This window comes from Erinaceus europaeus, chromosome 15 (assembly GCF_950295315.1).
Source record: "Erinaceus europaeus chromosome 15, mEriEur2.1, whole genome shotgun sequence".
Lineage (NCBI taxonomy): Eukaryota > Metazoa > Chordata > Mammalia > Eulipotyphla > Erinaceidae > Erinaceus > Erinaceus europaeus.
The window spans coordinates 23,876,796-23,903,553 of NC_080176.1; the positions used below are offsets into that span (position 1 = coordinate 23,876,796).

General features: G+C 54.1%; 2 protein-coding genes and 1 long non-coding RNA gene across 8 annotated transcripts in view; 1 reads left to right on the top strand and 2 right to left on the bottom strand.

The window, feature by feature from the left end:
* Nucleotides 1–10,128: 10,128 nt before the first annotated feature.
* Nucleotides 10,129–12,100, bottom strand: LOC132533129 (uncharacterized). Its single transcript, XR_009545020.1, has 2 exons — nt 11,329–12,100; nt 10,129–10,499 (listed from the first exon to the last, which is right to left on the bottom strand). It is a non-coding gene; the product is annotated as an uncharacterized LOC132533129 (long non-coding RNA).
* Nucleotides 12,101–16,886: 4,786 nt separating this feature from the next.
* On the top strand, nt 16,887–18,915 carry BRI3 (brain protein I3). Of its 2 annotated transcripts, none has more exons than XM_060173300.1 (3): nt 16,887–17,323; nt 17,531–17,633; nt 18,462–18,584. In XM_060173300.1, exons 1-3 carry the CDS (start codon nt 17,191–17,193, stop codon nt 18,523–18,525), a joined length of 300 nt encoding a protein of 99 aa, XP_060029283.1. In that variant the 5' UTR covers nt 16,887–17,190; the 3' UTR covers nt 18,526–18,584. The 2 variants fall into 2 exon arrangements, with proteins under 2 accessions (XP_060029283.1, XP_007537633.1); XM_007537571.3 differs by having other exon boundaries at nt 16,906–17,323; nt 18,579–18,915.
* Nucleotides 18,916–19,189: 274 nt separating this feature from the next.
* The window catches only part of BAIAP2L1 (BAR/IMD domain containing adaptor protein 2 like 1), an 81,303-nt gene continuing 73,734 nt past the window's right edge, over nt 19,190–26,758 (bottom strand). For 2 of the 5 annotated variants that reach the window (XM_060173298.1, XM_060173299.1), the window contains 4 exons: nt 26,470–26,635; nt 23,091–23,147; nt 20,136–20,173; nt 19,190–19,734 (listed from right to left, as the gene is read on the bottom strand). In XM_060173298.1, the coding sequence (XP_060029281.1) occupies nt 19,659–19,734; nt 20,136–20,173; nt 23,091–23,147; nt 26,470–26,635 (337 nt within the window). In that variant the 3' untranslated portion in view covers nt 19,190–19,658. The remainder of the gene's footprint in view (nt 19,735–20,135; nt 20,174–23,090; nt 23,148–26,469; nt 26,636–26,758) is intronic. The other 3 variants (XR_009545022.1, XM_007537572.3, XR_009545021.1) reach the window with 3 other exon arrangements.

A 26,758-nucleotide genomic window follows, 5' to 3' on the forward strand; every position in this document is an offset into this window, starting at 1 on the left:
TCCACTTTCCTTCAGAGAAAATGCCGAGGCAGCTGTTTGCACCCGGGCAATAACTGACCCCTGGGGCTGTTAACGGGAGATTCCTCTGCAGAGAAAGGGTGGAGTGAATGCGAGAGAGTGTGAGGAGGGGGCGCTGAGGACACAGTTCCTTCACCACCACCCAGCCAGATGGCGCTGGGTGGGCACCCCCGCTGGGAGGCACCTCCTCTCTGACACCCAGCTGTCCGGCCCAGCCCGGCTGGGTGCCCGGCTCGGGGGACCCTTGGAAGGAGGCAGGTGGAGCGGGAAGCCTGGAATGTATGGCGGGGGTGGGGGATGGTCCTGCAAGCTGGCGCCGGCGCCCGCTCTCCATCTCCCTCGGGCCATCTGCTCCCCGCACCCGGCTTCGGGCTGCAGGCGCGCCCCCATCAGGCACCCAAAGGTGCTGGAAGAGGGAGATGGGGTGTGGCCGGCAGCAGGGACGTTGTCCGCCTGGGGGAAGGGTCCTTCCTGGAAGGCTACACCTTTTCAAGAAGGCTTGCTTTTCTTTTTCTTTTCTGCACCGTCCCCGTCGCCGTGCACGCCCAGTTGGCTCCCCGGGCGGGGCAAGGGGTGTTCCCCGCCCCAGCATGGCGGCCCGGTCCGCCGGCACCGCGGCTCCGCGCGCCTAGGCGGGCGACAGGTGGGCGGTGCGCGACCACCGGCCCACCTGCCTGCACTGCGGCCGCTGCCCCGAGGAGGCACCCGGGCTCCCTGGGCGCACAGGCGGGATCGCCGCGTCCTCTCCCTCCCTCCCTCGGGCCCGCGAACGCCGCCCCGCCGCCGAGCACTCACCCGGCGGCCCCGCGGGGTCGCGGCGATCGCAGCTCCGCAGCCGGCCGACTGGCAGGCAGGAAGCGGCAGCCGGGCCCACGCCCATTGGCTGGCAGCACCGTGACGTACAAGCCAGGCGCGCGCCGATTGGCTGGGGGCTCCGTGGCTCGCGCCGGCCAGGGGCAGGGGATCGCGCGCACGCCCACTTCCGGCGCCGCGCGGGCCTTCGAGCAGCCGGGGCTTCTGAGCAGACGGCGGCGTGCGGACGACTCGGAACCGGGAGCGGCGCCGCTGGTCGCCCGGAGCTTCTGTTTTTGGAGCCCGGTGCCGCTCCCCTCACACCCGGCCGGCAGCCAGCACCGGCTCTTCGCCTCAGGCCGGGGGGCTCCTGAACTCCGTCCCCGCGACCCCCTAGCACCTGCCCCTTCACCCCAACTGCCCCGGTCCTCAGGACCGACCGCATTGCGGGCGGGCCGCCCGCCAGAACCCCCCTGCCGCTCCTCCCTGAGACGCCGACCGCGAAACCCTCAGGACCGGGAGCGGCACCCCGTGAACCCCGACCTTTCATCCCGCGCCCTGTGAACTCCCACCCTCCACCCCACACCCCGTGAACCCTGACCCAGGACTGGAACCCCCATCCTCAGAACCCGCGGGTCGCTCCTCACGATACAGCCCCCGCAAGACCAGAATCCCCCAGACCTGGCCCTCCCCTCCATCCCGCCCTGTACCCAGCCCCTCAAGACCCTGGGCCCCTGGCAGCTGCGCCCCCCGACAGCCCCCCTCCGCTCCCACGTGAAGGGGCGAGTGGGCAGGGACCCCGGTGGGAGGGTCTTAGGAGGAGGGAGAGACCCGGGACGCAGGGTACAGCGCGGGGGCACAGGAAACCCCAGGTCCTATTTTACTTTCTTTAAAATAATTTATTTTTCCCTTTTGTTGCCCTAGTTGTTTTATTGTTGTTGTCGTCGGATAGGACAGAGAGAAATGGAGAGAGGAGGGGTAGACAGAGAGGGGGAGAGAAAGACAGACACCTGCAGACCTGCTTCACCACCTGTGAAGCGACTCCCCTGCAGGTGGAGAGCCGGGGGCTCAAACTGGGATCCTTCCGCCTGTCTGAGTTTTGCTCCATGTGCGCTTAACCTGCTGCGCTACCGCCCGACCCTCCTATTTTACTTGTTTTATAAGAGGCACAGAGAGGAGCACATAGCGCTGCTGGGCTCTGGCTGATGGCGGTGCTTGGATCGAACCTGCGTCCTCAGAGCCTCGGCAGGAGAGTCTGCAGAACGTGTGGCTGTCTCGCGCCTCGGCCTCCAGGGTCACTGCTGGGGCTCAGGGGTCGAACCCACTTTTGCTGCGGCCATTGTTTCCATTTTATTGGACAGGACGGAGAGAAACTGGAAGGAGAGGGGAGATAGAGAGAAACGGAGACAGAGACACCCGCAGATCTGCGTCACCACTTGCAAAGCTTCCTCCCTGCAGGTGGGGACAAGCGGCTTGAACCCAGGTCCCCGTGCACTGTAGTGAGTGCTCAACCAGGTGTGCCACCATTCCAGCAGCCACCCCCACCCCCATTTGTTAGGACAATGAGAAATTGAGAGGGTGGCGAAGACAGAGAGGGAGAGAGAAAGACAGACACCTGTTTAACCTAGCCTGACGCTTCCCCTAACAGGTGGGGAGTGGGTGCTTGAACCTGGCTCCCATTTGTTTATGGTCTTTTCTGGTTCTGCACAGATTTTTTTTTTTTTTTTTTTGGGTAGGAGGGGTACAACTCCACACAATTCCCACCGCCCAATCTCCATATCCCACCCCCTCCCCAGTAGCTTTCCCATTCTCTATCCCTCTGGGAGCATGGACCCAGGGTCATTGAGGGTTGCAGAAGGTAGAAGGTCTGGCTTCTGTAATTGCTTCCCCGCTGAACATGGGCGTTGACTGGTCGGTCCATACTCCCAGTCTGCCTCTCTCTTTCCCTAGTAGGATGGGTCTCTGGGGAAGCTGAGCTCCAGGACACATTGGTGGTGTCTTCAATCCAGGGAAGTCTGGCCGGCATCCTGATGACACCTGGAACCTGGTGACTGAAAAGAGAGTTAACATACAAAGCCAAACAAATTGTTGAGCAATCATGGACCCAAAGCTTGGAAAAGTGGAGAGGAAGTATTAGGGAGGTACTCACTGCAAACTCTAGTGTGCTTCTGCTTTCTTACTTTGGTGCCATACTCCAAACTCAGTCAATTTCTGCTTTGCATTTCTACTTTTTTTTTTTTTTTTTTTACATGCATAACATTCCCCAGATTCCCATTTAACAATACAACCCCCACTATTTCATTCATCATTTTTCATGGACCTGTATTCTCCCCACCCACCCACCCACCCCAGAGTCTTTTACTTTGGTGCAATACGCCAATTCCATTTCAGGTTCGACTTGTGTTTTCTTTTCTGCACAGATTTTTGAATTGTCTGTTTGGGGGCTGGCAGATAGCTGGCCAAGTAGAGTGAACTCCTGCTGCAGGGTGTAAGGAGCTGGGAGTGGTGAGTGTGTTACTGTGGTGCTGTTTTTCATCAGGGCAGTTCCGATAGTCGGTAGTCGATAGTCGTGGCAATTCTTTTTATTCTTCCAGATAAAGCCTGAGAGGCAGAGCGTGAGAAAGACACGAGGAAAGACCACAGCACCGATTCATCACTCCTGACAAAGCTGCACCTTTGGACGATGCTCCCATGTGGCAGAGGGCTCGAACCCAGGTCCTTACACGTAGTAAAGTGTGCACCCTCTCCTGGCCTCTGTAGTTTTGTTATTTATTTGCTTGTTTGTTTATTAGAGACAATAATTGAGAGGGGCAGTAGAGATAGAAGTAGAGAGGGAAAGAGAGACACCTGCAGCCCTGCTTCACCGCTTGTGAAGCTTTCCCCCTGCAGGTGAGGACCAGGGAGAGGCTTGAACCTGGGTCCTTGTGCACTGTAGTGTGAGCACTTAACTAGGTGTGCCACCACCTAGCCCCTTGTATTTTTTTTTTTTTTAATTTTTATAAAAGATGAATCCCCTTGTGGAAACTGATGCACATTTTTAAATATTTATTCCCTTTTGTTGCCCTTGTTTTTTTTTTTTTAAAAAAAGAAATCCAAAACTTTATTCACTGTGCCACTTCCTGAACTACCCCCCCATACTTTAAAGCAGAAATTTGCTATAATCTATGTGTAGTGTTTTACAGATGGAAAAAGAAGAGCCCTCAATATTTAGGCAATCAGCTCTATTCTCAGAAGTGTTTCACAAGAAAACAGATTTTTTTTGTCTGCCCCACAAAAGTGACTTATGTTTACACTCTTGAAAATAATTGATGTATTTGTTATTTCATCTCTGAAGTCGGGCTACAGGTATCTCTCTTTCTCTTGCCCTCTGTATCTCCCCCTTCCTTTTCTCAATTTCTCTTTTTTTATATTTATTATTAGATAGAGACAGAGAGAAATTGAGAGGGGAGGGAGAGAAGGAGAGTGTTGCCCTTGTTTTTTATTGTTGTAGTTATTACTGGTGTTGTTATTGATGTCGTTGTTAGATAGGACAGAGAGAAATGGGGAGAGGAGGGGAAAACGGGGAGAGAAATATAGACACCTGCAGACCAGCTTCACTGTCTGTGAAGCGACTCCCCTGCAGGTGGGGAGCTGGCGCCTCAAACCAGGATCCTTCCGCCGGTCCTTGTGCTTTGCACCATGTGCACTTAACCAGCTGCGCTACTGCCTGACTCCCTGTTGTTTTGTTTTTTTTAAAAAATATTATTCACGGGGGCGGGTGGTGGCGCACCTGCTTGAGCGCGCACGTATTACGATGTGCAAGGACCCAGGTTTGAGCTCCCGGTCCCCACCTGCAGGGGGAAAGTTTTATGAGTGGTGAAGCAGGGCTGCAGGTGTCTCTCTGTCTCTTTCCCTATTACCCCCTTCCCTCTTGATTTCTGGCTGTCTCTATCCAATAAATAAAGATAATAAAAAAATTTAAAAAATATTCTTCACTATGAGAAGGAGCGAGCGGAGCACTACTAAATGCTCATGTACGTTTGTGTGGGAGACTGGACCTGTGCCCTGGGCCATCAGGTGTGCAGAGCCGGTGCTTGGACAGGCTCAGGTGCCTTCCTGATCTCTAGTGTGTGTTGATCTCATCCGCCGCATTTCTGGTCATTTGCTGAGCAGCCCAGAACATGATACAGTGTGACCTGCGGGTGGCACACTGGGTACAGGCTTGGGCTCTGAGGAAGGAGGTCTTGGCTTGGTTCCCTGGCACAGCCTGTATCAAAGCGCTGCTCTGACTCTCTCTTTTCCTCATAAATATATAGGTCTGCATATGAATAGTTTATTTCTTTGTCTTTACCAGAGCGCTGCTCAGCTATGGCATATGGTGAGTCAAACTCTTTCAATAACCACTGTTATCTTTCTAGCCCTATTAATAAATAAATCTTAAAGGAATTCATTTTTTTTAAAGGAGAGCATGTGTGTAATTGCCTAAAGAGCTGGTAAGATAACTCACTTATTGCACTTTGTCTTACCGTGTGCACATCCTAGTTTGAGGCTGGCCCCAGTATACTCATTGAAGGAATCTTTGGTATCTTTTCCCTCTGTCTGTCTGTATCTGTATCTCTGTCTGAAAAAGAAAAGTCAGCCTAGAGTGCTAAAGCCCAGGGATATAAATAAGTCAGTGGATAAAGACAGAAAAGAAAGAAGGGTGAGAGAAGATGAACATGGGAGGAGATCACTGTTAGGAGCTGCCCTCATCAGAGTGGTGCTGTGTACTTATTTCTGTGTAGGTGGAAAATGGAAACGGCCCGGGAACAAAGTCAACGACCAAAGAAAAAGCAGATTCTGTTAGCACAGTGGTCATGTGCGAGAGGCAGGAGTTAGAAGTTGGCACCCCAGTGCTCATACAGGAAGGCAGGCCAAGAGCCAACTTGGCAGCATGTACCAGGTGCTTCACTCCCCACACTTCTTTTTTTTTTTTTTTTTAAAGATTTTATTTACTTATGAGAAAGATAGGAGGCAAGAGAAAGAACCAGACATCACTCTGGCACATTTGCTGCTGGGAATTGAACTCGGGACTTCATGCTTGAGAGCCCAAAGCTTTACCACTGCGCCACCTCCTGGACCACAACTCCCCACACTTCTAAAGAGGAGACAGGACTGAGCCAGGGAGATAGTTCAGCATGCTAGAGCACAGCATTTGCATTCCTGAGGTCCCCAGGCCACAGGTTCAATCCCAGGACCACCAGAAGCTAGAGCTGAGCTCTGCTCAGCTACTAATTTCTTCCCCCTTCTGTGTGTCTCCTAAAGAGAAATAATCAAAAAGAAAAAAAGAGACCCAACTATGAAGATTCAATCCTTTATTTTCTGGTGATGGAGTTTCTAGATGGCCTTGCTAATTTTATTTTTAGTTTAGTTTGTTGTTTTTTTTTTGCCTCCAGGGTTATTGCTGGGGCTCAAGGCCTGCACCATGAATCCACTGTTCCTGGAGGCCATTTTTCCCCACTTTGTTGCCCTTGTTGTTGGTAGCCTTGTTGTGGTTATTATTGTTATTGTTGATGTCATTCGTTATTGGATAGGACAGAGAGAAATAGAGGAGGGGGAGAGAAAGACAGACACCTGCAGACCTGCTTCATCGCCTGTGAAGGGACTCCCCTGCAGGTGGGGAGCCGGGGACTCGAACTGGGATCCTTAAGCCCGTCTTTGCGCTTTGTACCACATGTGCTCAACTTGCTGCGCTACCGCCTGACCCCCATTTTTTAGTTTTTTATTAGTGACTTGATACTGATTTACAAAATTATGAGATAACAGGGATATAGTTCCGACCTATCCCACCACCAGAGTTCTGGGTCCCCATTTCCTGAATTGGAAACAGTTCTCCCAAGGTCACAGATATGGGTTGACTGTTATTTCTAGAACTACCTATATTTATGTATATTTGCCCCCTGTTTTTTATGGTCCTGCCTTCTCCTGTATTTTACTTTATTTTTGAAGCATTTTATTTAGGCCTGGGAGAGAGCATAATGCTACGCCTGCCTGGCCCCAGACAGGCTAACTCACAGAACACTGTGACTGAGAGAGAATTCTAGAACAACTAACAGATCATTCAGGCTCGAGCCTGGTCTCCACTTGAAGGAAGCTGGCGTGCTGTGGTCTCTCTGACTCTGTCTGCTTCTCCGCCTTTGCTAGCTCTTATCTAAAAAGTGAAAAAAGTGGGAGTCGGGCTGTAGCACAGCGGGTTAAGCGCAGGTGGCGCAAAGCACAAGGACCGGCATAAGGATCCCGGTTCGAACCCCGGCTCCCCACCTGCAGGGGAGTCGCTTCACAGGCGGTGAAGCAGGTCTGCAGGTGTCTATCTTTCTCTCCCCCTCTCTGTCTTCCCCTCCTCTCTTCATTTCTGTCTTATCCAACAACAACAACAACAATAATAACTATAACAATAAAACAACAAGGGCAACAAAAGAGAATAAATAATAAAATATTAAAAAAAAAAGTGAAAAAGCAAACACTGACAGATCACATCCGTTCATAATGACAGTTCTGTGCTTATCAGTCCTAAGATCCCAAAGGAGTCATCGTAGTACCAAGCAAATGCAAGGTTTTACCAGGAGATACAACATTGAGAGGGTTTGGGGCTTCTGAGTCTCATCAGTGCAGCACGTGGCATTTACTTTTACAAAGAAACTTGAGTCTGATGACCAGGGACTGGGTTTGAATTGTCTTGGGAAGTGCAAGCAGGAGAGACAGCATAGTGGTTATGTAAACAAGCTCTTATGCCTGAGGTGCTGAGGTCCCAGGTTCAGTCCCTCACACTACCATACACTGAGCAGCACTCTGGTAAAGAAAATAATAGTAAGGGAAATAATGAAAGTGTTAGTTAAATCTATGGTTTTATGTAAAGAGTATGAAATTGCTCTTGCAGTTGTTATGTCTGTACTTGATTTAATGTCTGTGATAATTGTCAATATTCAAAAGATCGATCATGCCTTTGTGTAACTGCAGGTTCAGTGTCGGAGGCCTGCAGTCCTGAGCCTGTGTGCTTGACCAGAGGGCTGTGTAAGTGCACCCACCCACGTCCCTGCCTGGGGATGAGAACATGCCTGAAAGCATTCCAAGTGCTGAGGAATAAGGTCTCCTCGAGAATGTGCCAGATGAGTGGCGCCAGACTCAGGGGAGAAAGGAAAGACCAGCTGTTCCCAGACTACTGGTATGCTGAAAGCTTGCCTTCACTCTGCAGGTAAGGGTCAGGCAGGGAAATCAGCTGAGCACTGCTGCGCCGGTGGCCTTCCTGTGCAAGTCGGGGACTAATGCAAGGCCTCACTCTTGCACGGCAGATACCACTGAGCCACCTCCCAGGCTCAACTTCTCTTCCTCATGTGTGTATGTACTTAGACGGAGAGGTTCCAGAGCACAGCTCACCACAGTCATGGACCTTCCTCTACCCATTTGAGTCCTTGGTGCTGACCGTGGTGTGTTTCTGTGGTGGGGCCAGACAGATAGATGCAGGGCCGCACAGCAGGAGGTATGTGCTCTAGTGAGCACCTCCCAGTCCTGACAGGAGCCATGTGTGCGTGTACACACTAACTACCACTCCAGTCTACTTTCTCACTCTTTTCATTTTACATGGAGAAAGGCAGAGAGAGAAAGGTGTCTGATCACTGCACCTGCGGAGTGTCTGCCCCTTGGTGTTCCCACTTGGTGCTGCCACTCAAACTTGGGACTTTGCATGTAGTAAAGCATGTCCTCCTTCTACTGGGTACTGGGTGAGCTATCTCCCAGCCCAAACTGGTGGTGTGTTTGTTTGTTTGTTTTGTTAACAGTTATTACTGGGGCTTGGTGCTGGCACTATGAATCCACCACTCCAAGCTCCAGGTGGCCACTTTTCCTTTTTTTTTTCTTTTTTCTTCTATTTTATTTGCTAGAAGAGAGAAATTGAGCTGGGAGAGTGAAATAGAGAGGGAGTCAGAGGCACCCACAGCCCTGCTTCACCACTTATGATGCATCCCTCTTGTAGCTGGGGACCAGGGGTGCGAACCTGTCTCCCTGTGCATGGTAACATGTGTGCTCAACTGGGTGCGTCACTGCCGAGCCCCAAATCATGGCTCTGAAGGAGGATTCTTCTGGTGGCCATTATGAGGGGTGTCCAGGACTCTGAAGGGAGGCTGGGAGATCACCAGGGGGACTTGTAGATGACAGAGACCAGAACAAGTGGGCACGAGAGAGAAAATCAGGCTTTGTATGCCTTTATCTGTTGCTTTTTACCAGAGTGCTGCTCAGCTGTGGCGTATGGTGGTGCCGGGGGTTGAACCTGGGGCCTCAGGCATAAACCATTTCACACAACCTCTGTGCTGTTCCCCTAGCCCTCGTATCTGCCTTTAATGAACCATGCAGTGGCACCTCTGTAAGGCTGCTTCATAAAGCAAAGGGCCAAGAGGCAGAGTGCACAGCTGGGTTTGAGCCCTGGCACCACATGGGGGCATCGGGAGCATTATTAGGGGAACCCCATGGATGCTGTGGTGTCTGTCTTTTTTCTCTCTTTCTCATGGTCTGTCTCCCCTCTCCCTGTCATGCAAAACACAGAATGGAAACATTAGCCAGGACAGGCCACCCAGTAGTGGAACAGCAATAAACTAGCAAAATAGCTCCTTTGGACAGTGTGCTGCTTTGCTGTGAGCCCGGCTCCCACCACGTTAAGGAAGCTTCAGTGTTGCAGTTTTTTCTGTTCTCTGTCTCTTTCTGAAAAAGTCACCCTGGAGCAGTACAACCCTGGAGCTGACCAAAACCAAACCAAACAAACAAAGCAACAAACTATATAGATCCTACTTCCTGTGTGTAGGAATCCAGTAAAAGGAGTCTCTTCTTTAAAAAACAAACAAACAACAACAAAAAAAAAACTATTTACTACCAGAGCCCTGCTCAGCTATGGCTTATAATGGTGCTGGGGCTTGAACCTGGGAACTCAGAGCCTCAGGCTTGAAAGCCATTTATAGAACCATTATATGGTTCCCCCAGCCCAAAGGGATCATCTTCTGTAGAATGGGGTTTCTCTGCCATAATGGATGGCACCAAGGACCAAAAGTGACTCTTGGACATGTTGCTTTTCATATTGTAAGTCAATTGTGGGTAAGAGCTCAGACCTGGAAATGGAGTCCCTGACAGTGCTGCTGCAACGTGGCATGTGGTTAGAACTCTCAGGTCTCATTTCACAATCATTGTGATTTTGTCTTTTAAGCCAGAGCACTGCTTGACTCTGGAAATTAAGCCTGGGACTTCAGAGCCTCAGGCATGAGATTTTTTGCATAATCAGTATGCTGTCTCCCCAACCCACAGCTGTTGTAATTAATTAAAAAAAGAGATTTATTTATTTATGATTCAGAGAACCAGGACATCATCCTGGCACTTGCAATTCCAGGTTGAATGGTTGAACGAATGAACTTGGCACCTCACACTTGTAGGACTTCGGCTCTCACTGCCTCCCAGGTTCCCACCTGCTGTCATCTGTAGCCTCAGCAGCTAGGTTGAAGTTCTTAGGCATCTTCTCTTGATGCCATGACACTGCCAGAGCTTGAACTTGGGTTGTCTGCACAGCAGGGAATGCACCCCACCCAGCCAGCCATCTCCCGGCCTCTGTTCTTTTCCGGATCCTGACATCAGCTCCATGGGCAGTTCTCTGGGCCTCTCTTCTCCTGCTGGCACTGTAGCCAGCACTGTCCACACTGGAGTTGGAGAATGGACATGACCGAGCAGAGTTAGGTGAATGAGCCACAGAAGCCAAAGAAAGAATGAATGATGACCTCACTCCAGGGAGCCTTGCTTCCAAGGCTGCGGGAGACGGCAGTCCTCACCCTGCCGATCCCAGCAGGGCAAGGTATCTAGCAGAAGCCTAACTCTGACCGCTGTCTTGGGTGCCTATCCTGTACATTCTTTCTTTTTAGGTAGAGACAGGCACATGCGTGCACACACACACACACACACACCCACCCACCCACCTCGCACGCATTCAAGCTTTCTCCAGGGGCCATGCACTTAGAAGAGCAGCACACTGTCCACATGATCTGTCTTAGCAGCCCGCCTATCCCATTTCGTCCTTGTCAGGCTGGCTGATCAGTGGTGGTTTTATCAGGAAAGTGGTATTAAAAGAGCTTCACCCCCCCGGACCATCTGGCTCCCACAGGGGGAATGTGGTATGAGGTGCTCTGAACCTCTTCCTAGTGCTGGGTTCCCAGGCTCAGAACCTGAGAATCTTGGTGGCCAGGCCGGATTGTGAGGCTGCATTCTGTCCCCTGCCCAGTTTCTCCTGGGCCTCCCTTGCCCACAATGGCTCCTACCCTGTGGCCCTGCCCTCCGGCACTCCTTCATGCCTGCCACTGCTTGTCTTCTGCTAGAGCATAAAGGGGCTTTTCCCAGGAGCGTAAGGGGGCTTTTCCCAGCCCAACCTCGGGCTCCCTCCCACCACCCCAGTGTGTCTCACTGAAGGCAGCCATGACAACGGTACAAGCGGAAGGTAGGAGTTACCAGCTGGGCAGGAGCTTGATGGGAACTGACCAGAGTAGAGCTCAGAGTGAGACATGGAGGTGGAGGGGCTGGAGGAGAGTAGCAGAGGTGGTCTTTCTTCTTCTGAGGACCCTGCCTGCCTGCTGCTGTTCTCCAGGTTCACTTCATACCTCAGTCTCTTCTGCTGAGCAGAAGAATTGGCTGAGAGAAGGAAGCAACTATGACCAATCCAGACCTGCCAGGGCCCTTTCTGGGTGGTTCATAGAAAGTGCCTGTCCCTGTTTGGGAGAGGACGTTTGCTTCCTCCCAACCAAAGAAGATGGCTGGGAATCCCTTAATTAAAAAAAATAATTATCATTGGATAGAGAGAAATCAAGCGGGGAGAGGGAGAGAGGGAGATACCTGCAACTCAGCATTACCACTCGAGAAGCTCTTCCCCTGCAGGTCGGGACCAGGAGCTTAAACCCACGTCCTTGCCCACAGTAACGTGTGCGCTCAACCAGGTGCGCCACCACTCAGCCCCCAGCTGTCCGTCAACTTAATGCTCTGGTGACACATTCAAGCCAAGTCCCCTGACTTCTTATAAAGAGTGGTGGTGACTCAGAGTGCAGTGCCATCTGTAAGTCTGAACTGCTTTGACTGATGACTGGTAGAAGGTGAAGTCTTGGAGGTTATCATCCCTCCCGCATGATATTCTGTGCACACACACAATTTCTGTCCAGAATGGCCTTCTGGAGTCGCACGGGCCTATTTCCTGCCTTAAACGGTGGGCAGGGCTGTGTAAGTGCTGCAGGAAAGAGCAAGGTTTGACTGTTCCCTCAGGAGCCACTTGACTGTGGACAAGTGGCTTTGATTGAAGTTCAACAGTTGCGAGTGTGCCCAGAGACCACGCTGTGCTGACCACAGGGCTCTTTGTTCACGTGAGAATCGGGACCTGGCTCTGAGGTGAGAGGGCCTGAAGCCGCAGCCGTGGCTGCTGTTCTGGAGGATGGTGGAAGTGTGGCTGGGAGGGGGCCTGGCTCGAGTCAGGTTCCAGGGAGTTCACAGAACAACAGTGTGGAAGGAAACCAGGTATTATTGTAACTGCAGCTCACTCGCACCCCTCCTCCCTCTGCATCCTAATTTGGCTCAGGTTCTTTGGACTCCTGCTCCCAGCCTAGACATCTTGGAAGAAAGCACTGTGCTCTGAGCTGTCACTATAAATATGGCAGACGTAAGAGGCGCTCGTGGTGGTTGCGATGCACCGAGGGCCTTGGCTTGGCCTGTTAGCAGTCTGCAAACCTCTGAGTGACGAGCTGCTTCCCAAGAGTTCAGACTACAGCTGCTTGCAAACTGATTCAGGCAGAAACTTGCTGTTGAAAATTTACTCCGTGTTCTTGTGGGACTTGCTAGAAAACCTTGACTTAAAGTGATGCTTTCTGTGTTTTAGTGTTTCTGTGTTGAGTGTGGCCTGTTAGCTAGACCACCTTTCAGGAAACGAAGGGGGAAGCAGGGTTTCAGTTTGTGTGTAAGATTTACAGCATGACTTGGAACTCAATTGTCATCAGTTCATAGATTTTTATTAATTTATAAAATAGAAGATATCGACAAGACCACAGGACAAGAGGGGTACAATTCCCACCACCAGAGCTCCGTATCCATCCCCTCCCTTGAAAGCTTGCCTGTTCTTTATCCCTTTGGGAGTATGGACCCAGGATCATTATGGGGTGTAGAAGGTGGGAGGTCTGGCTTCTGTAATTGCTTCCCTGCTGAACATGGGCGTTGATAGGTCGATCCATATTCCCAGCCTGCCTCTCTCTTTCCCTCATGGGGCAGGGATCTGGAGAGGTGGGGGTCCAGGGTATAGTGGCGAGGTTGTCTGCCTAGGGAAGTCAGGTTGGCATTGTAGTAGCATCTGCTTGGTGGCTGCTTGGTGGCTGAAAAAGCATTAAGGTATAAAGCAGAAAAAATGTTTCATATAATCATGAGCCTAAAGGCAAGAATCTTGTGGATGGAGATTTGGGGTCTCCATTTTGAAAAAAAACTAGTCGGTCTATTTTAGGTACATCCCAAGGGACCCATGACTTTACTACTTTTTGCCTGAGCCCGACAGCTAACATGCAGGTGGGCTAAAGGTATTGTCTGGGGAGGTGGTGTCAGAGTTGGAAATAGGACTAGAAAGCTGGATCAGGGCAGAGAGTAGCTCCCAAATATGGGAAAGGTATAGAAGCATCATCTTATGGTGTCTTTTTTTAGGTTTTTCTATTTGCTTTCTGTGTTTATCGACTCATTGCACACTATTGTGCACTTTTGCTTTTAGGTGTATATTTCCCTAACTTGTGGGTACGTATGTACCTGTGCTCTGTCTCATGGGCCCTGGTCTGTATCTAGGTTCTGTGGCTTTGTTCTGTGGCACCGCCCAATATGGAATTGGGGAGTCCTGTGAGCTAGGAATGGTCTCACTAGAGTGCTGGAGCTGAAGGGTTGACATTGCACACCTGGCGTCTCTGGACACAATCCAAAGTGGAAGTGAAACTTGTGGAGGTGGTACTGGTTGCATTGATTTGGTTGAGCTCAGCCGATACAGTATCAAATGGTGTGGACCCAGTGAAGCATAAAGAAAAGACAAGACAGAAAGACAAGAAAGACAAGCCGTGCCCTGGAGTTTCCATGACTGGGAGGAATATGGGTTTCATAGAGAATGCGGAGAGTTCCTGCAGTCTTGAAGTTTGAGAAGGCAATAGAAGTTGTTATAACCAAGTTATTTGGGAATTTGGTTTACTTTGAAAATCCCATGGTTAGGATTTGCTGTATCGTGTAAGACCTCACCATGAGTTATGGTGTTTAATGCTATTTACATACAGCTGTATCTTAAATGACACAAGCAGTTGCTTCTGGTCTCCCTGGTCTAATACTATAGGTGATTTAATATTTCAGTTAAGTAAGTCATTAATAAATAATGTATTAAAAATTTGAACTCACTGTTAAAATTCAATCAGGTTACCTATTTGAAACCTTAAGTGCTTAGATTGAGGGAATATATACTCAGAACTGGGGTCTATGCATCAAAAAGTTTGAGAGTTTCAGTCTATTTTTCAGTTCATACATCTTCTTTTTTTAAAATTAATTTATTTTTCCCTTTTTGTTGCCCTTGTTTTATTTTATTGTTGTAGTTATTATTATTGTTGCTATTGCTGTTGTTGCTGAATAGGAAAAAAGAGAAATGGAGAGAGGAGGGGAAGACAGAGGGGGAGAGAAAGACAGACACCTGTAGACCTGTTTCACCGCCTGTGAAGCGACTCCCCTGCAGGTGAGGAGCCAGGGGCTCAAACTGGGATCCTTATGCTGGTCCTTATGCTTCGCGCCACGTGCGCTTAACCCGCTGCGCTGCCGCCCGACTCCCAGTTCATATATTTTCTAAAAAGATATCATGTGCCTAGTAGAATGGCAGGGTGGTGGTGCATCTGGTTAAGCACACACGTTACCGTGTGCTAGGACCTGGGTTCAAGCCCCTGCCCCCTACCTCCAGAGAAGCTTCAGAGCAGTGAAGCAAGTACTGCAGTTGTCTTTGTCTCTCTCCTTCTCTATCTCCCTCCCCTCTCAATTCTTTCTATCCTGTTAAAGAGAGAAAAAAGGAAAAATGGCCACCAAGAATGATGGGTTCATCATGTAGGCACCAAGACCAGGTGATAACCTGATGTCCAAAAAAAAAAAAAGCTAGTAGCATACCTTTAAAAAAGAGTTGTAAAGCTTCTACAAACGTATTTACTATCGCACCAAAGTAAAAGACTCTGGGTGGGTGGGTGGGGAGAATACAGGTCCAAGAAGGAGTCAGAGGACCTAGTGGGGTTGTATTGTTATACGGGAAACTGGGGAATGTTATGCATGTACAAACTATTGTACTTACTGTTGAATGTAAAACATTAATTCCCCAATTAAAAGAAAAAAAACATATTTACTTACTTAGAGACAGAGGGGTAAGGAGACACCACAGCACTGAAACTTCCTTCAGTGGTAGAGGCTGGTCTTGAACCCAGGTTGGGCACATGACAAAGCAGCACACTATTCAAGGGAGCTATTTCACTGCTCACTGTCTCTCTCTCTCTCTCTCTCTCTCTCTCTCTCTCTCTATATATATATATATATATATATATATTGCCTCCAGGGTTATTGCTGGGACTCTTTGCCTGCACCATGAATCCACTGCTTCTAGAGGCCATTTTTCCTTTTGTTGCCCTTGTTGTTGTAGCCTTGTTGTGGTTATTATTGTTGTTGATGTCATTCGTTGTTGGATAGGACAGAGAAAAATGGAGAGGAGGGAAAGACAGGGGGAGAGAAAGACACCTGCAGACCTGCTTCACCGCTTGTGCAGGTGGGGAGCCCGGGGCTCGAACCGGGATCCTTATGCCAGTCCTTGCACTTTGCGCCACGTGCGCTTAACCCGCTGCGCTACTGCCCGACCCCCCCCCCCAAATTTATATTTTTATTATTGGATAGAGACAGAGAAATTGAGAAGGGGAGGGGGAGATAGGGAGAAAGACAGGTGCGCCCAGCTGGGCCCCTGGAACTGGCCCCGCCTCCTTGGCCCAGTTGTGAAATAACCAGCACTCCCTCTCCCTCTGTCTCTGCCCCCTTCTCTCTCAAGGAGGTATTTCACAGTGCTGGTGGTGCCATGCTGGGCTCCCAGCCCTCCTGGGTCTGCAGCTGTGGCCAGACCAGAAAGGAGAGCGAGAGAGAGAGCAGTAGCAGAGCAGCTCAGTTAACGTAGTGCCCTGTGCCAGGGCCCAGCACAAGTCCTGTGCTCTCCCAGTGTCCCGGCTACCCAGAAGCCCCATGCTCCCTGGCAGGTGTGATGCCCTCCTCCCAGCAAGGGCTCCAGACAGTCCCACTGTCCCTCCCCGAACCCCTGCTCGCCCCGGGGCTTGGGGGTCGCCCAGGCTGCAGCCCCTGGAATACTTGACCCCCTGAGGCCGGGCGTCCCTCTTGCCCTGGGGGTCTTCCCCTCCCCGGCCTGTGGTCTTCGCCCAGGCCCCCGGGGCCTCTGCTCAGCAGAGGCGGAGTCTGTCTGCTAAGGTGGGAACCCTCAGCCCAGGAAGAGAGAGCTGGTGAGCAGAGGCCTGTGGACACGGGAAGGGACGGGGGGGGGGGGGCAGCAGGACGCAGGGGAGGGAGCCCGCCGTGGAGTCCGGCCGTCCGTCCCTCGCAGAGGACAGCAGTGCAACCCTCAGACACGGCATAGCTCAGGCCGACCGACCGAGGCTGTGCGGGCGGGAAACTGGCGGGGGCTCTGCCCTGGAGGGAGGCGGCACCCTGCGGCCGGCGGGTCTGAGCTTGGGAAGGGGAAGGGGAAGGGGCGGGTGGGGGACAGCACAGCTTTCCTGCCTGGGCTCCAGGCCCCGCCGCCAGCAGGCGGCGCTGAGCAGGCCTGGCTGGTGTGTGTGTGCGTGCGCCTGTGTGTCCACCTGTGTCCGTGCAACTGTGTGTGCGCCTGTGCGTTCACCGTGCTTGTGTTCACACCTGGGCTCCCTGAGCGCAGGACAAGGCCGAGAGTCCAGGCCGCGGAAGGCTCTGCCGGCCTCCGCGGGCCGTGACTTCCGGTTCTTGAGGGTTTGAATCTGGGCCGAGGAAGCCCGGCCGCCCCTCAGCCCGCCCGGTGCAGAGCGGGTGCCGCGGGGTGGCCCGGGGTTTTTGACGACCGGCCGGAGGGCCGCGCTGTAGGCTGTAGGCGTCGCTGAACGTTAACGAGAGGCGGCTGGGAGACCCCGCGGCGTCTGGGGCGGGGTCCGGAAGGCAGGAGCGGCCCCTTTAAGACGGCGCCCCGCCCGCCGCCCCACGCGACCCGGGTCTTGTGACCGCGGGAGCGGCGCCGCCTGCAGAGGGGCCGAGCCCCGACCCGCCGCCCGCGCCCACCCCGCGCCCACCCCGCGGGGCGCCATGGCCCACCAGCCGCTGCTGCAGGAGCGCCCGCCGCCCTACAACCTGGAGGCCGCGCAGGGCGACTTCGCGTGCGGCCCCGGCTACGGCGCCATCCCCGCCGCGCCGCCGCCCTACCCCTACCTGGTTGCAGGTGGGCGCGGGCGGGGTTGGGACCCCGGGCGGCGGGGAGGGGGGGGCGGCCCTCCGCACGAGCTCGGGGCGCGACCTTTGCCCCGCAGCCAACTTTCCGGGGCGCGGCGGGTGTTGGCGGCTCCTGTTGGCGGCCCCGGTGTCCTGGAGCCGCGCCCCTCCCCGCGCTCTCCCCCCTCCGCCCCGCCTGAGCGCCCCCCTCCCGCAGGGATCCCCACGCACCACCCGAGGATCTACAGCATCCACAGCGCCAACGTCACGCGGTACCCCGCCAACTCCATCGTGGTGGTGGGAGGCTGCCCCGTCTGCAGGTAGGTCGGGTCCGGCCGGGCGGCCTGGGGTTCGAGCCCCGGCTCTTGGCGGCCTCTTCTCTAATGGAGGCAGCTGGACCTCTAAGGAGAAAGGTGTGGGGTACGAGAGTCGGCCTGCGGGGCGGGGGGCGCCTGCCTGTGTGTCCTGCGGGGTTGGAGCCCTGGCACCACGTGGGAGTGCCCGCGGCCCCGGGGGAAGCGCCAGTGCTGTGGCGGCATGGGCTCCGGAGGTCTCGGACCTGTGCGGAGGGGGGATGCGGGGGAGGTCCGCAGGGGTGCGGGGGGGGGGACCGTCAACATGGCTCCGGTAGCACCTACCCTTCATCCTGAAAGGGGAAGGTCCGGTTTAGGCCAGTGGTCCCGCCCGAGCTCACCCTCCTCCCGCAGCTACTCAGAGCACTCGTGGGGCACCTGACCGCACCCGGCGGGGGCCCCCAGTCTGACCTGGGCTGCTCGGGGCTGTCTCTGAGCATCCCCCACCATCGGGGTCCTGGATCCCCGGCCTCCCCACTGGTTCGCCGTGGGCAGGGCAAGGCCCCGAGGGACCCAGGCCCGGCAAGCGGGCGGTATAGACGGAGGAGCCCCGGGTTGGGGTGGGGGTCAGATGGGCCGCGCCCCAGCTGCCAGCCGCCCTGTCCTTGGGCCAAGGGCACAGGGTTCACTCCTGCGGGAGGGGTGGGGGGGCGGTGTCCCTGGGAATTTGCAGCAGCAGGAGTGACCACCTGTTCCGTCGCCTTGTGGAGTGGGGGCGGAATGAGGGACAAGGACCCTGCTTGACTCTTGAGCTCAGGCCCCATCCCCTGCCTGTTCCCTCCCCTCCCCCCCCAGCCTGTTGAGGCGGGAATGTGAGGCAGGTTTCTCCAGCGGGAGGTTGGTCTCACTGAGCTGTTGAGTCTCCTCAGGAAGAAACCCGCATAGCCCTGGGTACTCTGCTCCCTCCGGCAGGGTTGGCGTGCTGGAGGACTCCTTCACCTTCCTCGGCATCTTCCTGGCCATCATCTTGTTCCCCTTCGGCTTCATCTGTTGCTTTGCCTTGCGGAAGCGGAGATGTCCCAACTGCGGGGCCAATTTCACCTAAAAGGGAACCGCCGTCTCCTCTGACGTCGACGTGGTGGACGATAGAGCTTTATTTTAGATTGGGCCGGGACTGTCGTGGGGGAGGTGGGCCTCACGCCACGCAGCAGGCCGGGTCCAAGCACCCGGCGGAGCACTGCTCTTATTTTCTGTGGTCTCGAGCGGTGAGAAATCCAGTTTTAAATAAATGAGATTCCTGCTCTTGTTACCTGGTGCCGCTCACCGTGTGTCACAGAACCTCGGGGCCTGAGGACCAAGGGCGCAGTCCTGCACTGTGACAGGACACCTTGGCACCTGGGCCTCGGGCCTGTCCTCCACCCAAGGCAGGTAAGTGGGGCCTGCCGGGTCACCTGTTCTTGGAAGTCCCAATGGCCGTGAGTCTGGATGCTGACCCCGGCAGGGACAGGCTCCCCTGACCACAGCCAGACGCAGGGAAGTCAGTTTTTCCCATCGGGGATAGTGCTAATTCGACTACACACAAATTAAATTAAAAATTAAATTTTATACAATCTTATAATTTATATTGCTTACAATTATAATTTCCACGGGAAGATGCAAATGCAGACGGTATTTCCTTTAGATAAACATTGTAAGGCTACTTTGGAACACATGCCTGTCTGACAGCTGACTGGAAGCGGAAGCGTAGTCTACCCCTCATTCTGGCTCTAGTAACAATCAAAGTACTTTTAAAACTAGGATTCAGAACTATATTTACCATTTCTTTTTTAAACTCAGAATGGGAAGAATGTTCAGTGATCAACTCAAATTATTAAAATTATCTTTTTCAGGACACACACACACACACTCGACCATGAAATTGAGAACACGCGTGATCTGCCCAGGTCGAGGCGTTTCCCGCCAGGCACCTCCAGGGAAGCCGTGCAGCACGTAGCGCAGACCTAGCACTCTGCTCACGAGAACTAAGCGTCCCTCCCACGCCGTCCTGTCTCCTCACCGGATGACCGGGGCGGAGCGGTCATTGGTCACCGTGGGCCGCAGTTTGACTGTAGCGAAGGGGTTCTCTCCGCTGGGGAGGGACGACAGTATCAGCAGGAGGCCTCAGCCTGGGAGCTGATGTGCATTTTACTTTAGGACGCCATGAAGCATACTTTATGCACGCGGGGACCAGGGCTTGAACCCAGGTCCTTGTGCACTATAATGTGTGTGCTCAGCCAGCCCCAGACATCTGAAGAGAATCAGTTGGGTTCTCTCCTGTGGACTCTCACTGTCCCAACTCCGGTGCACATCAGGTCTGGGCAGCATGAAAGTCTTGCTCTGTGACGCTTCTGTTAACACAACTGCCTGGAGCTTTACCCACTCCTGAGGGGAGTGGAAGGGAGGCCTCTCTGTAGTGTGTGTCTGTGTGTGTGTGTGTGTGTGTGGGGGGTGCGGACAGGCAGGTCCTGGGGGGGGGGCAGGGCCACTCACCTGAGGAAGGGCGGCTTTGCAATCCCATTGGCGTCATTCTGTGAGGAGGAAAAAGCCAGGGTTGATTAAGTGATCACAACAGGGGACTGTTAGACCTCGCGTGGGCACCCTGGTATTCATAAAGTGCAAGTGCTGAGCTGAGTCCCTGGACTTGCACACCCGCTGGGAGGCTCTGGCTCCCTTCCCCATAAACCAGTCTTATAAAAGCAACGCTCTTGCCCCTAGCAGCGAGCAGTGCTGTGAGAAAGCAGTGACGGTAGCTGGAGAGACCTCTGTGGCGTCTCACACGGTGACAGGGCAACAGCTGCCCGCCCAGCCGGCCTTCACCCTGTGGTCTGCTCGGGTGCCGGCCCAGTGCCACAGCCTTGAGCTCTGCCAGGCAGGCCATTTGGTCACACGTGAGGGCCAAGGGCTGTTCCAGCTGCAGAAACCCACCTGGAGGTAGCTGACTCGGGCACTAGGCGCACTCAATGACCGCACACCTCTTCCTCTCACCGGGACAGCCTGCACTGCAGCCCGAGTGTGTCCAGGGGATCTTCAGATGGGCCCCCACAGGGAAGCCCCCAGCTGCCCGGGCCGCATGAGTCCCCAGTAACCATTGTCCCTGGGGCAAGACTCCTGACTCCTCAGACACCCACACGCAGCTCTCCTGGCCTCCCATCGTGGCTTGAGCTTAGAGGTCTGGGTGGTGGCACACCTGGTAAGTGCAGATGTCACAGTGCTCAAGGAGCTGGGCTCAAGCCCCCTCTCCCCACCTGCATGTATCTGTCTCTCCCTATCTCCCCCTTTCAATTTTTCTAATTTTTTTTTTTAAAGCTGTGGGTCCAGCAGGACCACAATGGTACCTTCCGAAGGGAAGGGTTCCCCTTAACAGCCCCAGTCCATTCTGCCCAGACCATAGGGCCTGAGCAGAGGGAGCATCCTCTACCCCATAGCAGGAGTCTTCTGTACCGCCGGGGGCTGGGGCTGGGGGGGATGGGTGTCCTTTTCTGCAGGGGCTGGGCCTGGCCTGCTGGTGTGTCTGCAGCGAGGCTGCCTGAGGTCGGGCCCCTGGCTGTGCTGTAGCCACGCCATCCTGGCTGCCAGCTTTTCCACTGCCAGGGTTACTGCTGGGGCTCTGCCTGCACGACCCCTCAATCGTGGTGGCCACGGCTCCCATCTAGACAGACAGAATGCCTTTCCCCTGCGGGTGCTCATGTGATGACCCTGGGCTTGTACAAGGTGAAATATGAGCCCCACCTGCCAAGCCCCCACGGCCCTCCCAGGAGCCCCTCACACGCCCTGTGCTGGGGGGGGGGGGGGCTCTGCCAGCCAGGACCAGTGCTCCACCGAGGCGTATGCAGTGTTGAGGGTCCAACTCAGGTTTACAAATTGTATTCTGCCACCCCCGCCAGGGGGTCGGGGTGCTCGTGGAGTGGGGGCACAGGGCAACCACATTCAGACAGGCCTCACCCATGCCCAGCAGGACCCAGGCGCCCTGGCTGGCAGGGGGGCCTTTTCACATGTCAGCCTGGAACATACATTTTAGATGACAAACCAGAAAGCAGCTTCCCAGGGAGCCACCGGGCGCATCACCTCTCATGGCCTCCGTCAAGCCCCTCGGTTGGGTAGTAAAGATGCCTGCGAGAGCCTGACTTCCTTTGCTGTTCACCGCAGCGTCATTCTGCATGGCCATCCTCTGCCTTTTTTTTTTTTTTTTTAATTAATGTTTTACTGACTTTATGGCCAAGGCTTCACCATTCTGGGCTGACTTTCAGACAGGGACAAGGACAGGCACCACAGTCACAAGGTCTGCTCCCTGTGCTAGGCTGGGCTCAACGCAGGTCATGCATGAGCCTTCCTCCTACACCAGGGGACGGTGAACTGGGCAGGGTGGAACTGTTGCCAGGGCTGGTAGCCTCAGCTGCTCCTAAGGACTCTGCCCACGGACACCTCTACAGGCTGCTCAATGCAGAGACAACAAGTTCACTGGGCTCACACTAAGGTCAGGAGTGATGTAGGCCGAACGAGGACATCTCTGTAAAGGACCATTTCCCCCAGAAGGTGATCTGTTAAAAAAAGGTTCAGCTCCCAGCACCGTCAGCCAGAGCTGAGCAGGGCTGTGGCTAGAGGGAAAATGGACAAAGGCTGGAGAAACAGCTTGCCTGCTAGTGGACCTGCTCTGGTGCTGTGGTGTCTTCCTCGCTCTCAAAGCCAGCCCAGAGCACCAGTGAAGCGACTCAGGTTAGGGCCCAGCCCCCGCTGTGGTCTCTCACTGCCTTTATCTTAAAACCAAGAAAAAGAGAAGTTAGCAGAGCGGTAAAGCCGTGGCAATCTCCACCACCACCCCCACAAAAAAAAAAAAAAAAATTCTAGGTGAAAGACGTGGTCTTAGCGCAGAATTCTCGGCAGTCTTCTCAAGGCCAGTGAAGGGCTGTAGGGAGGAGGAGAGACCTTCCTCACTGCTATTCTGAGCAGGAGTCCGGGGCTCTGGGAGGTCAGAAGCCTGTGTACTGCTCACGGACCCTCCCTTTATCGTGACACGGGCTCCTCTGTGTGGGAATGTGTTACAGGCACATTCTGTTTTCAGTAGCCTTGAGAAGCCCAATGGTTGTCTGATCAAAGACACTTGTAGCTACAGCAGGGAACAAAGTGACCAGGGCAGGCCCTCTGGCATCTGTCCCAGTGACCACTCCCCAGGAGGCTTCATCTCAGATCTTTCCAGATGAGCTGTCGCAGGACTGGGTGTTCCACATGTCTCAGCCCAAGTGGCCCTGAGTTTGCACTGAAGGTCACTGTCAGCTACACAGAAGTAGCCTGTGTCTAAACTGAAGGGCCCAGCGCGGCCCCCGAGACAGCACTTGCTTCATGCTTACCCCCTGGCCTCAGTATCTGAGGAGGGGCAGGGCGCTGGCGTGCCCAGCTGAGTGCACGTTACCACGTGCAAGGGCCTGCGGCCCAGCACCCGCTCCTCACCTTCACAAATGGCAAAGCAGCTGTGCAGGTGTCTTTCTCCTTCAATTTCTCCCTGTCCTATCAAATAAAAACAATAGGCAAAAAAGAAAAGACAAGGTTGCCAGGAGCAGTGGATTCATAGTGCAGCCACTGAGCCCAGCAGTAACCCTGTTGGCAGGGAAAGAGGAGGAAGAGGCTGGGCAGTGGTGTGCCCGGCTGAGTGTACACATTACAGTGCACAAGGACCTGGGTTCAAGCTGCCTGTAGCAGGGAAGCTTCATGAGCAGTGAAGCCGGTCTGCAGGTGTATCTCTCCCTACCTATCCTATTCCTCTCAATTTCTCTGTTTTATCAAGTCAAATATAAACATTTTATGAAAGACAAGCCATAAGCCCGTTGGACACGAGAACTTTTGCCAAGAGAGACCCCAAGACTGGGTGCCCGGCCTGTGAGGTAGTGGGGGCACCCACTGTTCTGCTCACTGCTGGTGTGATGCTTTAGAGCTAAGTCCACACCAGCACTCAGGACACAACACCACTTAGTGGTGTGGCCCACTGCCCACCTGCCCTGGGGTCAGCGGCTAGTGGACCTGACTCCAACTTTCCTCTGGTTTTCTTGCTGAAGCACTTCCCACCTATCCCCACTGCCACCTACTGCTGCTAAGGGTCGTGGGGCCAGGTGGCCTGTTAGACAGCAGCATCATCTGCTCCCAGGATGGTGCCCTCCCCCGGCGGGATGACTGTTGGCAGCTGTTTCTCTGCCTCCTGGGCCTGGGTGCGGGGATGCCGTCGCCTGTCCAGGAGGGCAGGGAATGCTGGGGACAGGTGCAGTCACAGTTCCTGAAAACACCACCGCAGACAACAGAGACAGAATCCAAACTTTGCCTTTCCCAGCCAGGTGCACTTTGGAGGGGCAGGGACTCTGGAATCCCAGCCAGCCGGGTCTTCCTGGAGTTTTTTTTTTTTTTTTTTGAAGATTTTATTTATTAATGAGAAAGATAGGAGAGAGAGAGAGAGAGAGAGAGAGAGAGAGAGAGAAGAACCAGCCATCACTCTTGTACACGTGCTGCCAGGGATTGAACTCAGGACCTCATCCTTGAGAGTCTAGTGCCTTAGCCACTGCGTCACCTCCTGGACCACCTTCCTGGAGTTTTAAGCCCACTAGTATTTTCCTGGGATTTTTTATTTATTTTAAAAACCATTTACCCCCTTTCGTTGCCCTTGTTGTTTTATTGTTGTTATTACTGTTGTTGTTGTTGGATAGGACAGAGAGAAATGGAGAGAGATGGGAAGACGGGGAGAGAAAGGCAGACGCCTGCAGACCTGCTTCACCACCTGTGAACCTGCAGGTGGGGAGCCGGGGGCTCAAACTGGGATCCTTAACGCCAGTCCTTGTGCTTTGCGCCACCTACGCTTAACCCGCTGCGCTACCGCCTTCAGCTGGGCTTTTCACTGTCCTCCCACCGTGAAGACGGCACAGCAGGGAGGCTGTGCCTGGACCTGTTTCACCTCGATCCACATCACAGGGTCCCCACAGCCCCACACTCCCTCGAGGCTGGAAAGACGGGTGATGCCCAGAGCGAGTCCCAGGCCTTCAACTCATCAGCCAGAGACACTTGAAGGGGACGAGAGCTGCTGTGACCCTGCTGTTTGGGGTGGGGGTCGAGAGCAAGGGTTAAGTGTGAGCTCACTGGGTGACCTATCTTCTGAATGTTGGCGAGTTAAATATCCAGAGTACAAAATCATAAAAATCATCCAGATGGGCTCCCAACTATGCCGACATGCTTAGACCGGGGTTGCTCCCAGACTCCAGACAGAGCCACGGTTTCTTCTCATGGTTGACCCCAGCGAGCCCTCGTGGGCCACTTCTGAGAGCCCTTTTCCATTGACACCCTGCCATCCTCACTGCCCACATCACTCACAGCTGGACCAAGACCACCAGCACTGCTGGAGGGGAGAGTGCTGAGGCCACTGAGCAGGGAGGCAGCTTCACAGGCACCCTGGAAAGCCCGGAAGGTAATTAAAACTCAAAGTGGCTGTGCCTGAGCAAGGCTTCTGGGGGGAGGTGGGCAGCCTGGTGCCATCTGGCCCTCTGCCTCTGGAGGCTCCCAAAGTCACAGCTGCACTGTCACAGGGACGCCAAGGCTACCTGCCCGCTCCCTTCTTGCAGAGTCTGGGCACCATGGCCCGCCCTTCACATACATGTTCCGGCCCCAGAGTGCTGCCTTCACCCAGCGGGCATCACCTCCAGCCCTCACTCCTCATAGCACCTCTTTACACTCAGTGGCGGCCCTCTGCCCAGCAGTGACACCCCACAGAGGATGTGCCTGTCACGCAGCTCCGTGTCCCGTTTGGCTGGGCCCGGGCCCACGCCCTTCTCTCCAGCACTTGCAGCCCTGCTTGGGCTCCCTCAGTGCCCCTTCCTGATTATTCCCTCACTGAAGACAGCATGAGGGAGCAAGGCCCCCTCAACTCACCCTCTGCCTGCAGCTTTCACATCCTCGACAGGCCCTTGCACACCCACCTTACCCCTCAGAGATAGCCCCCCCCCCCCCCCCCCCCCGTGTTCCCACACCCGACTGCTGGCAGACAGCCTCAGCTATCAGCACTCCTCAGGGACCCCCGGGGCTGAGGATCTCTGCCCTCTGGCCTGAATTCATGAGAAACAGCTCCCAGGGTTGTGGGTGGAGCGGTGGTGCCACGCAGCCTGAGTCTTCCTCCCGGCTGCGTGCTTCCTTCCCTCAGCAGGGCCCCTCTTGGCACACCCACACGAACGCCCTCACGTCTCCCTCGACATCTCCCAGCAAACCCTACAGGTGACATCACACAGGCTGTCACACTATCTGCTCCCCTCTGATGCCTGAGCTTGTCTGAATTCTCCACATAGCTTCTGTCTTCTGTCTGATATGTTCGTGCCATTTCCTGTCTGCTTCTTATCACTGGGATATAAGTTCTGACAGACGAAAACTGACACTGTTTCCCAGTCTCCAGACCCCAATCAGGGCCTGCTCATAGCAGACACAGCTGCTGAAGAAGCGGAGGAGAGAATGAGGTGACTGGAGCCCACACCCTCCACTACCCCACTATGGGTGACGGGGTGCTCAGCAGTTAAGAGATTCACGCCTGAATGTTACGCAGCGCCAGGTAGGTGCAAAGTGAACACTTTCTGAAGATGGAAAGGTTGAGCCACCATTTTCAACTGTCCCCCTTCCTTATAGAAAACATTTAGGAAGCTCAGGAAATGCAGGGGACAGCACAGAGAGGCTTAGCTTCATGAAATCTAGTAAACAAGGGGCCTGCTGTGAGTGAAGTCACTTCCAAGAAGGAATGACGGTAAGGAAGCTGAAAGGCTGGGCGACACCTTGTGAGTCTCCAGTGGGTGTCGGCCACAGTGTCACTTACCGGAGATGTGGCTTCTAGTTTGGGGGCCGGTGCCTTGAAGATGGATGTGCTCTTGGGCGCGGCTGCTCCCTGGGACAGACATTCCAAGTAGTCAGGCGGGGGGATGACAACACTGCTCTTCTCAGCTAAGTTCACTGTGCTGATGCTTCTCACCACGGGCAAAGGGCTGAGAGCCAGAAGGCAAGCAGAGGGTCAGATAAGATCCTGCCCTGGAACCCCAAATATTCCCAATGTCCTGAGGCTAGAAAGACCACAGGGTGCTTGTCAAAGAGCAGGAGAGTTGAAGGTG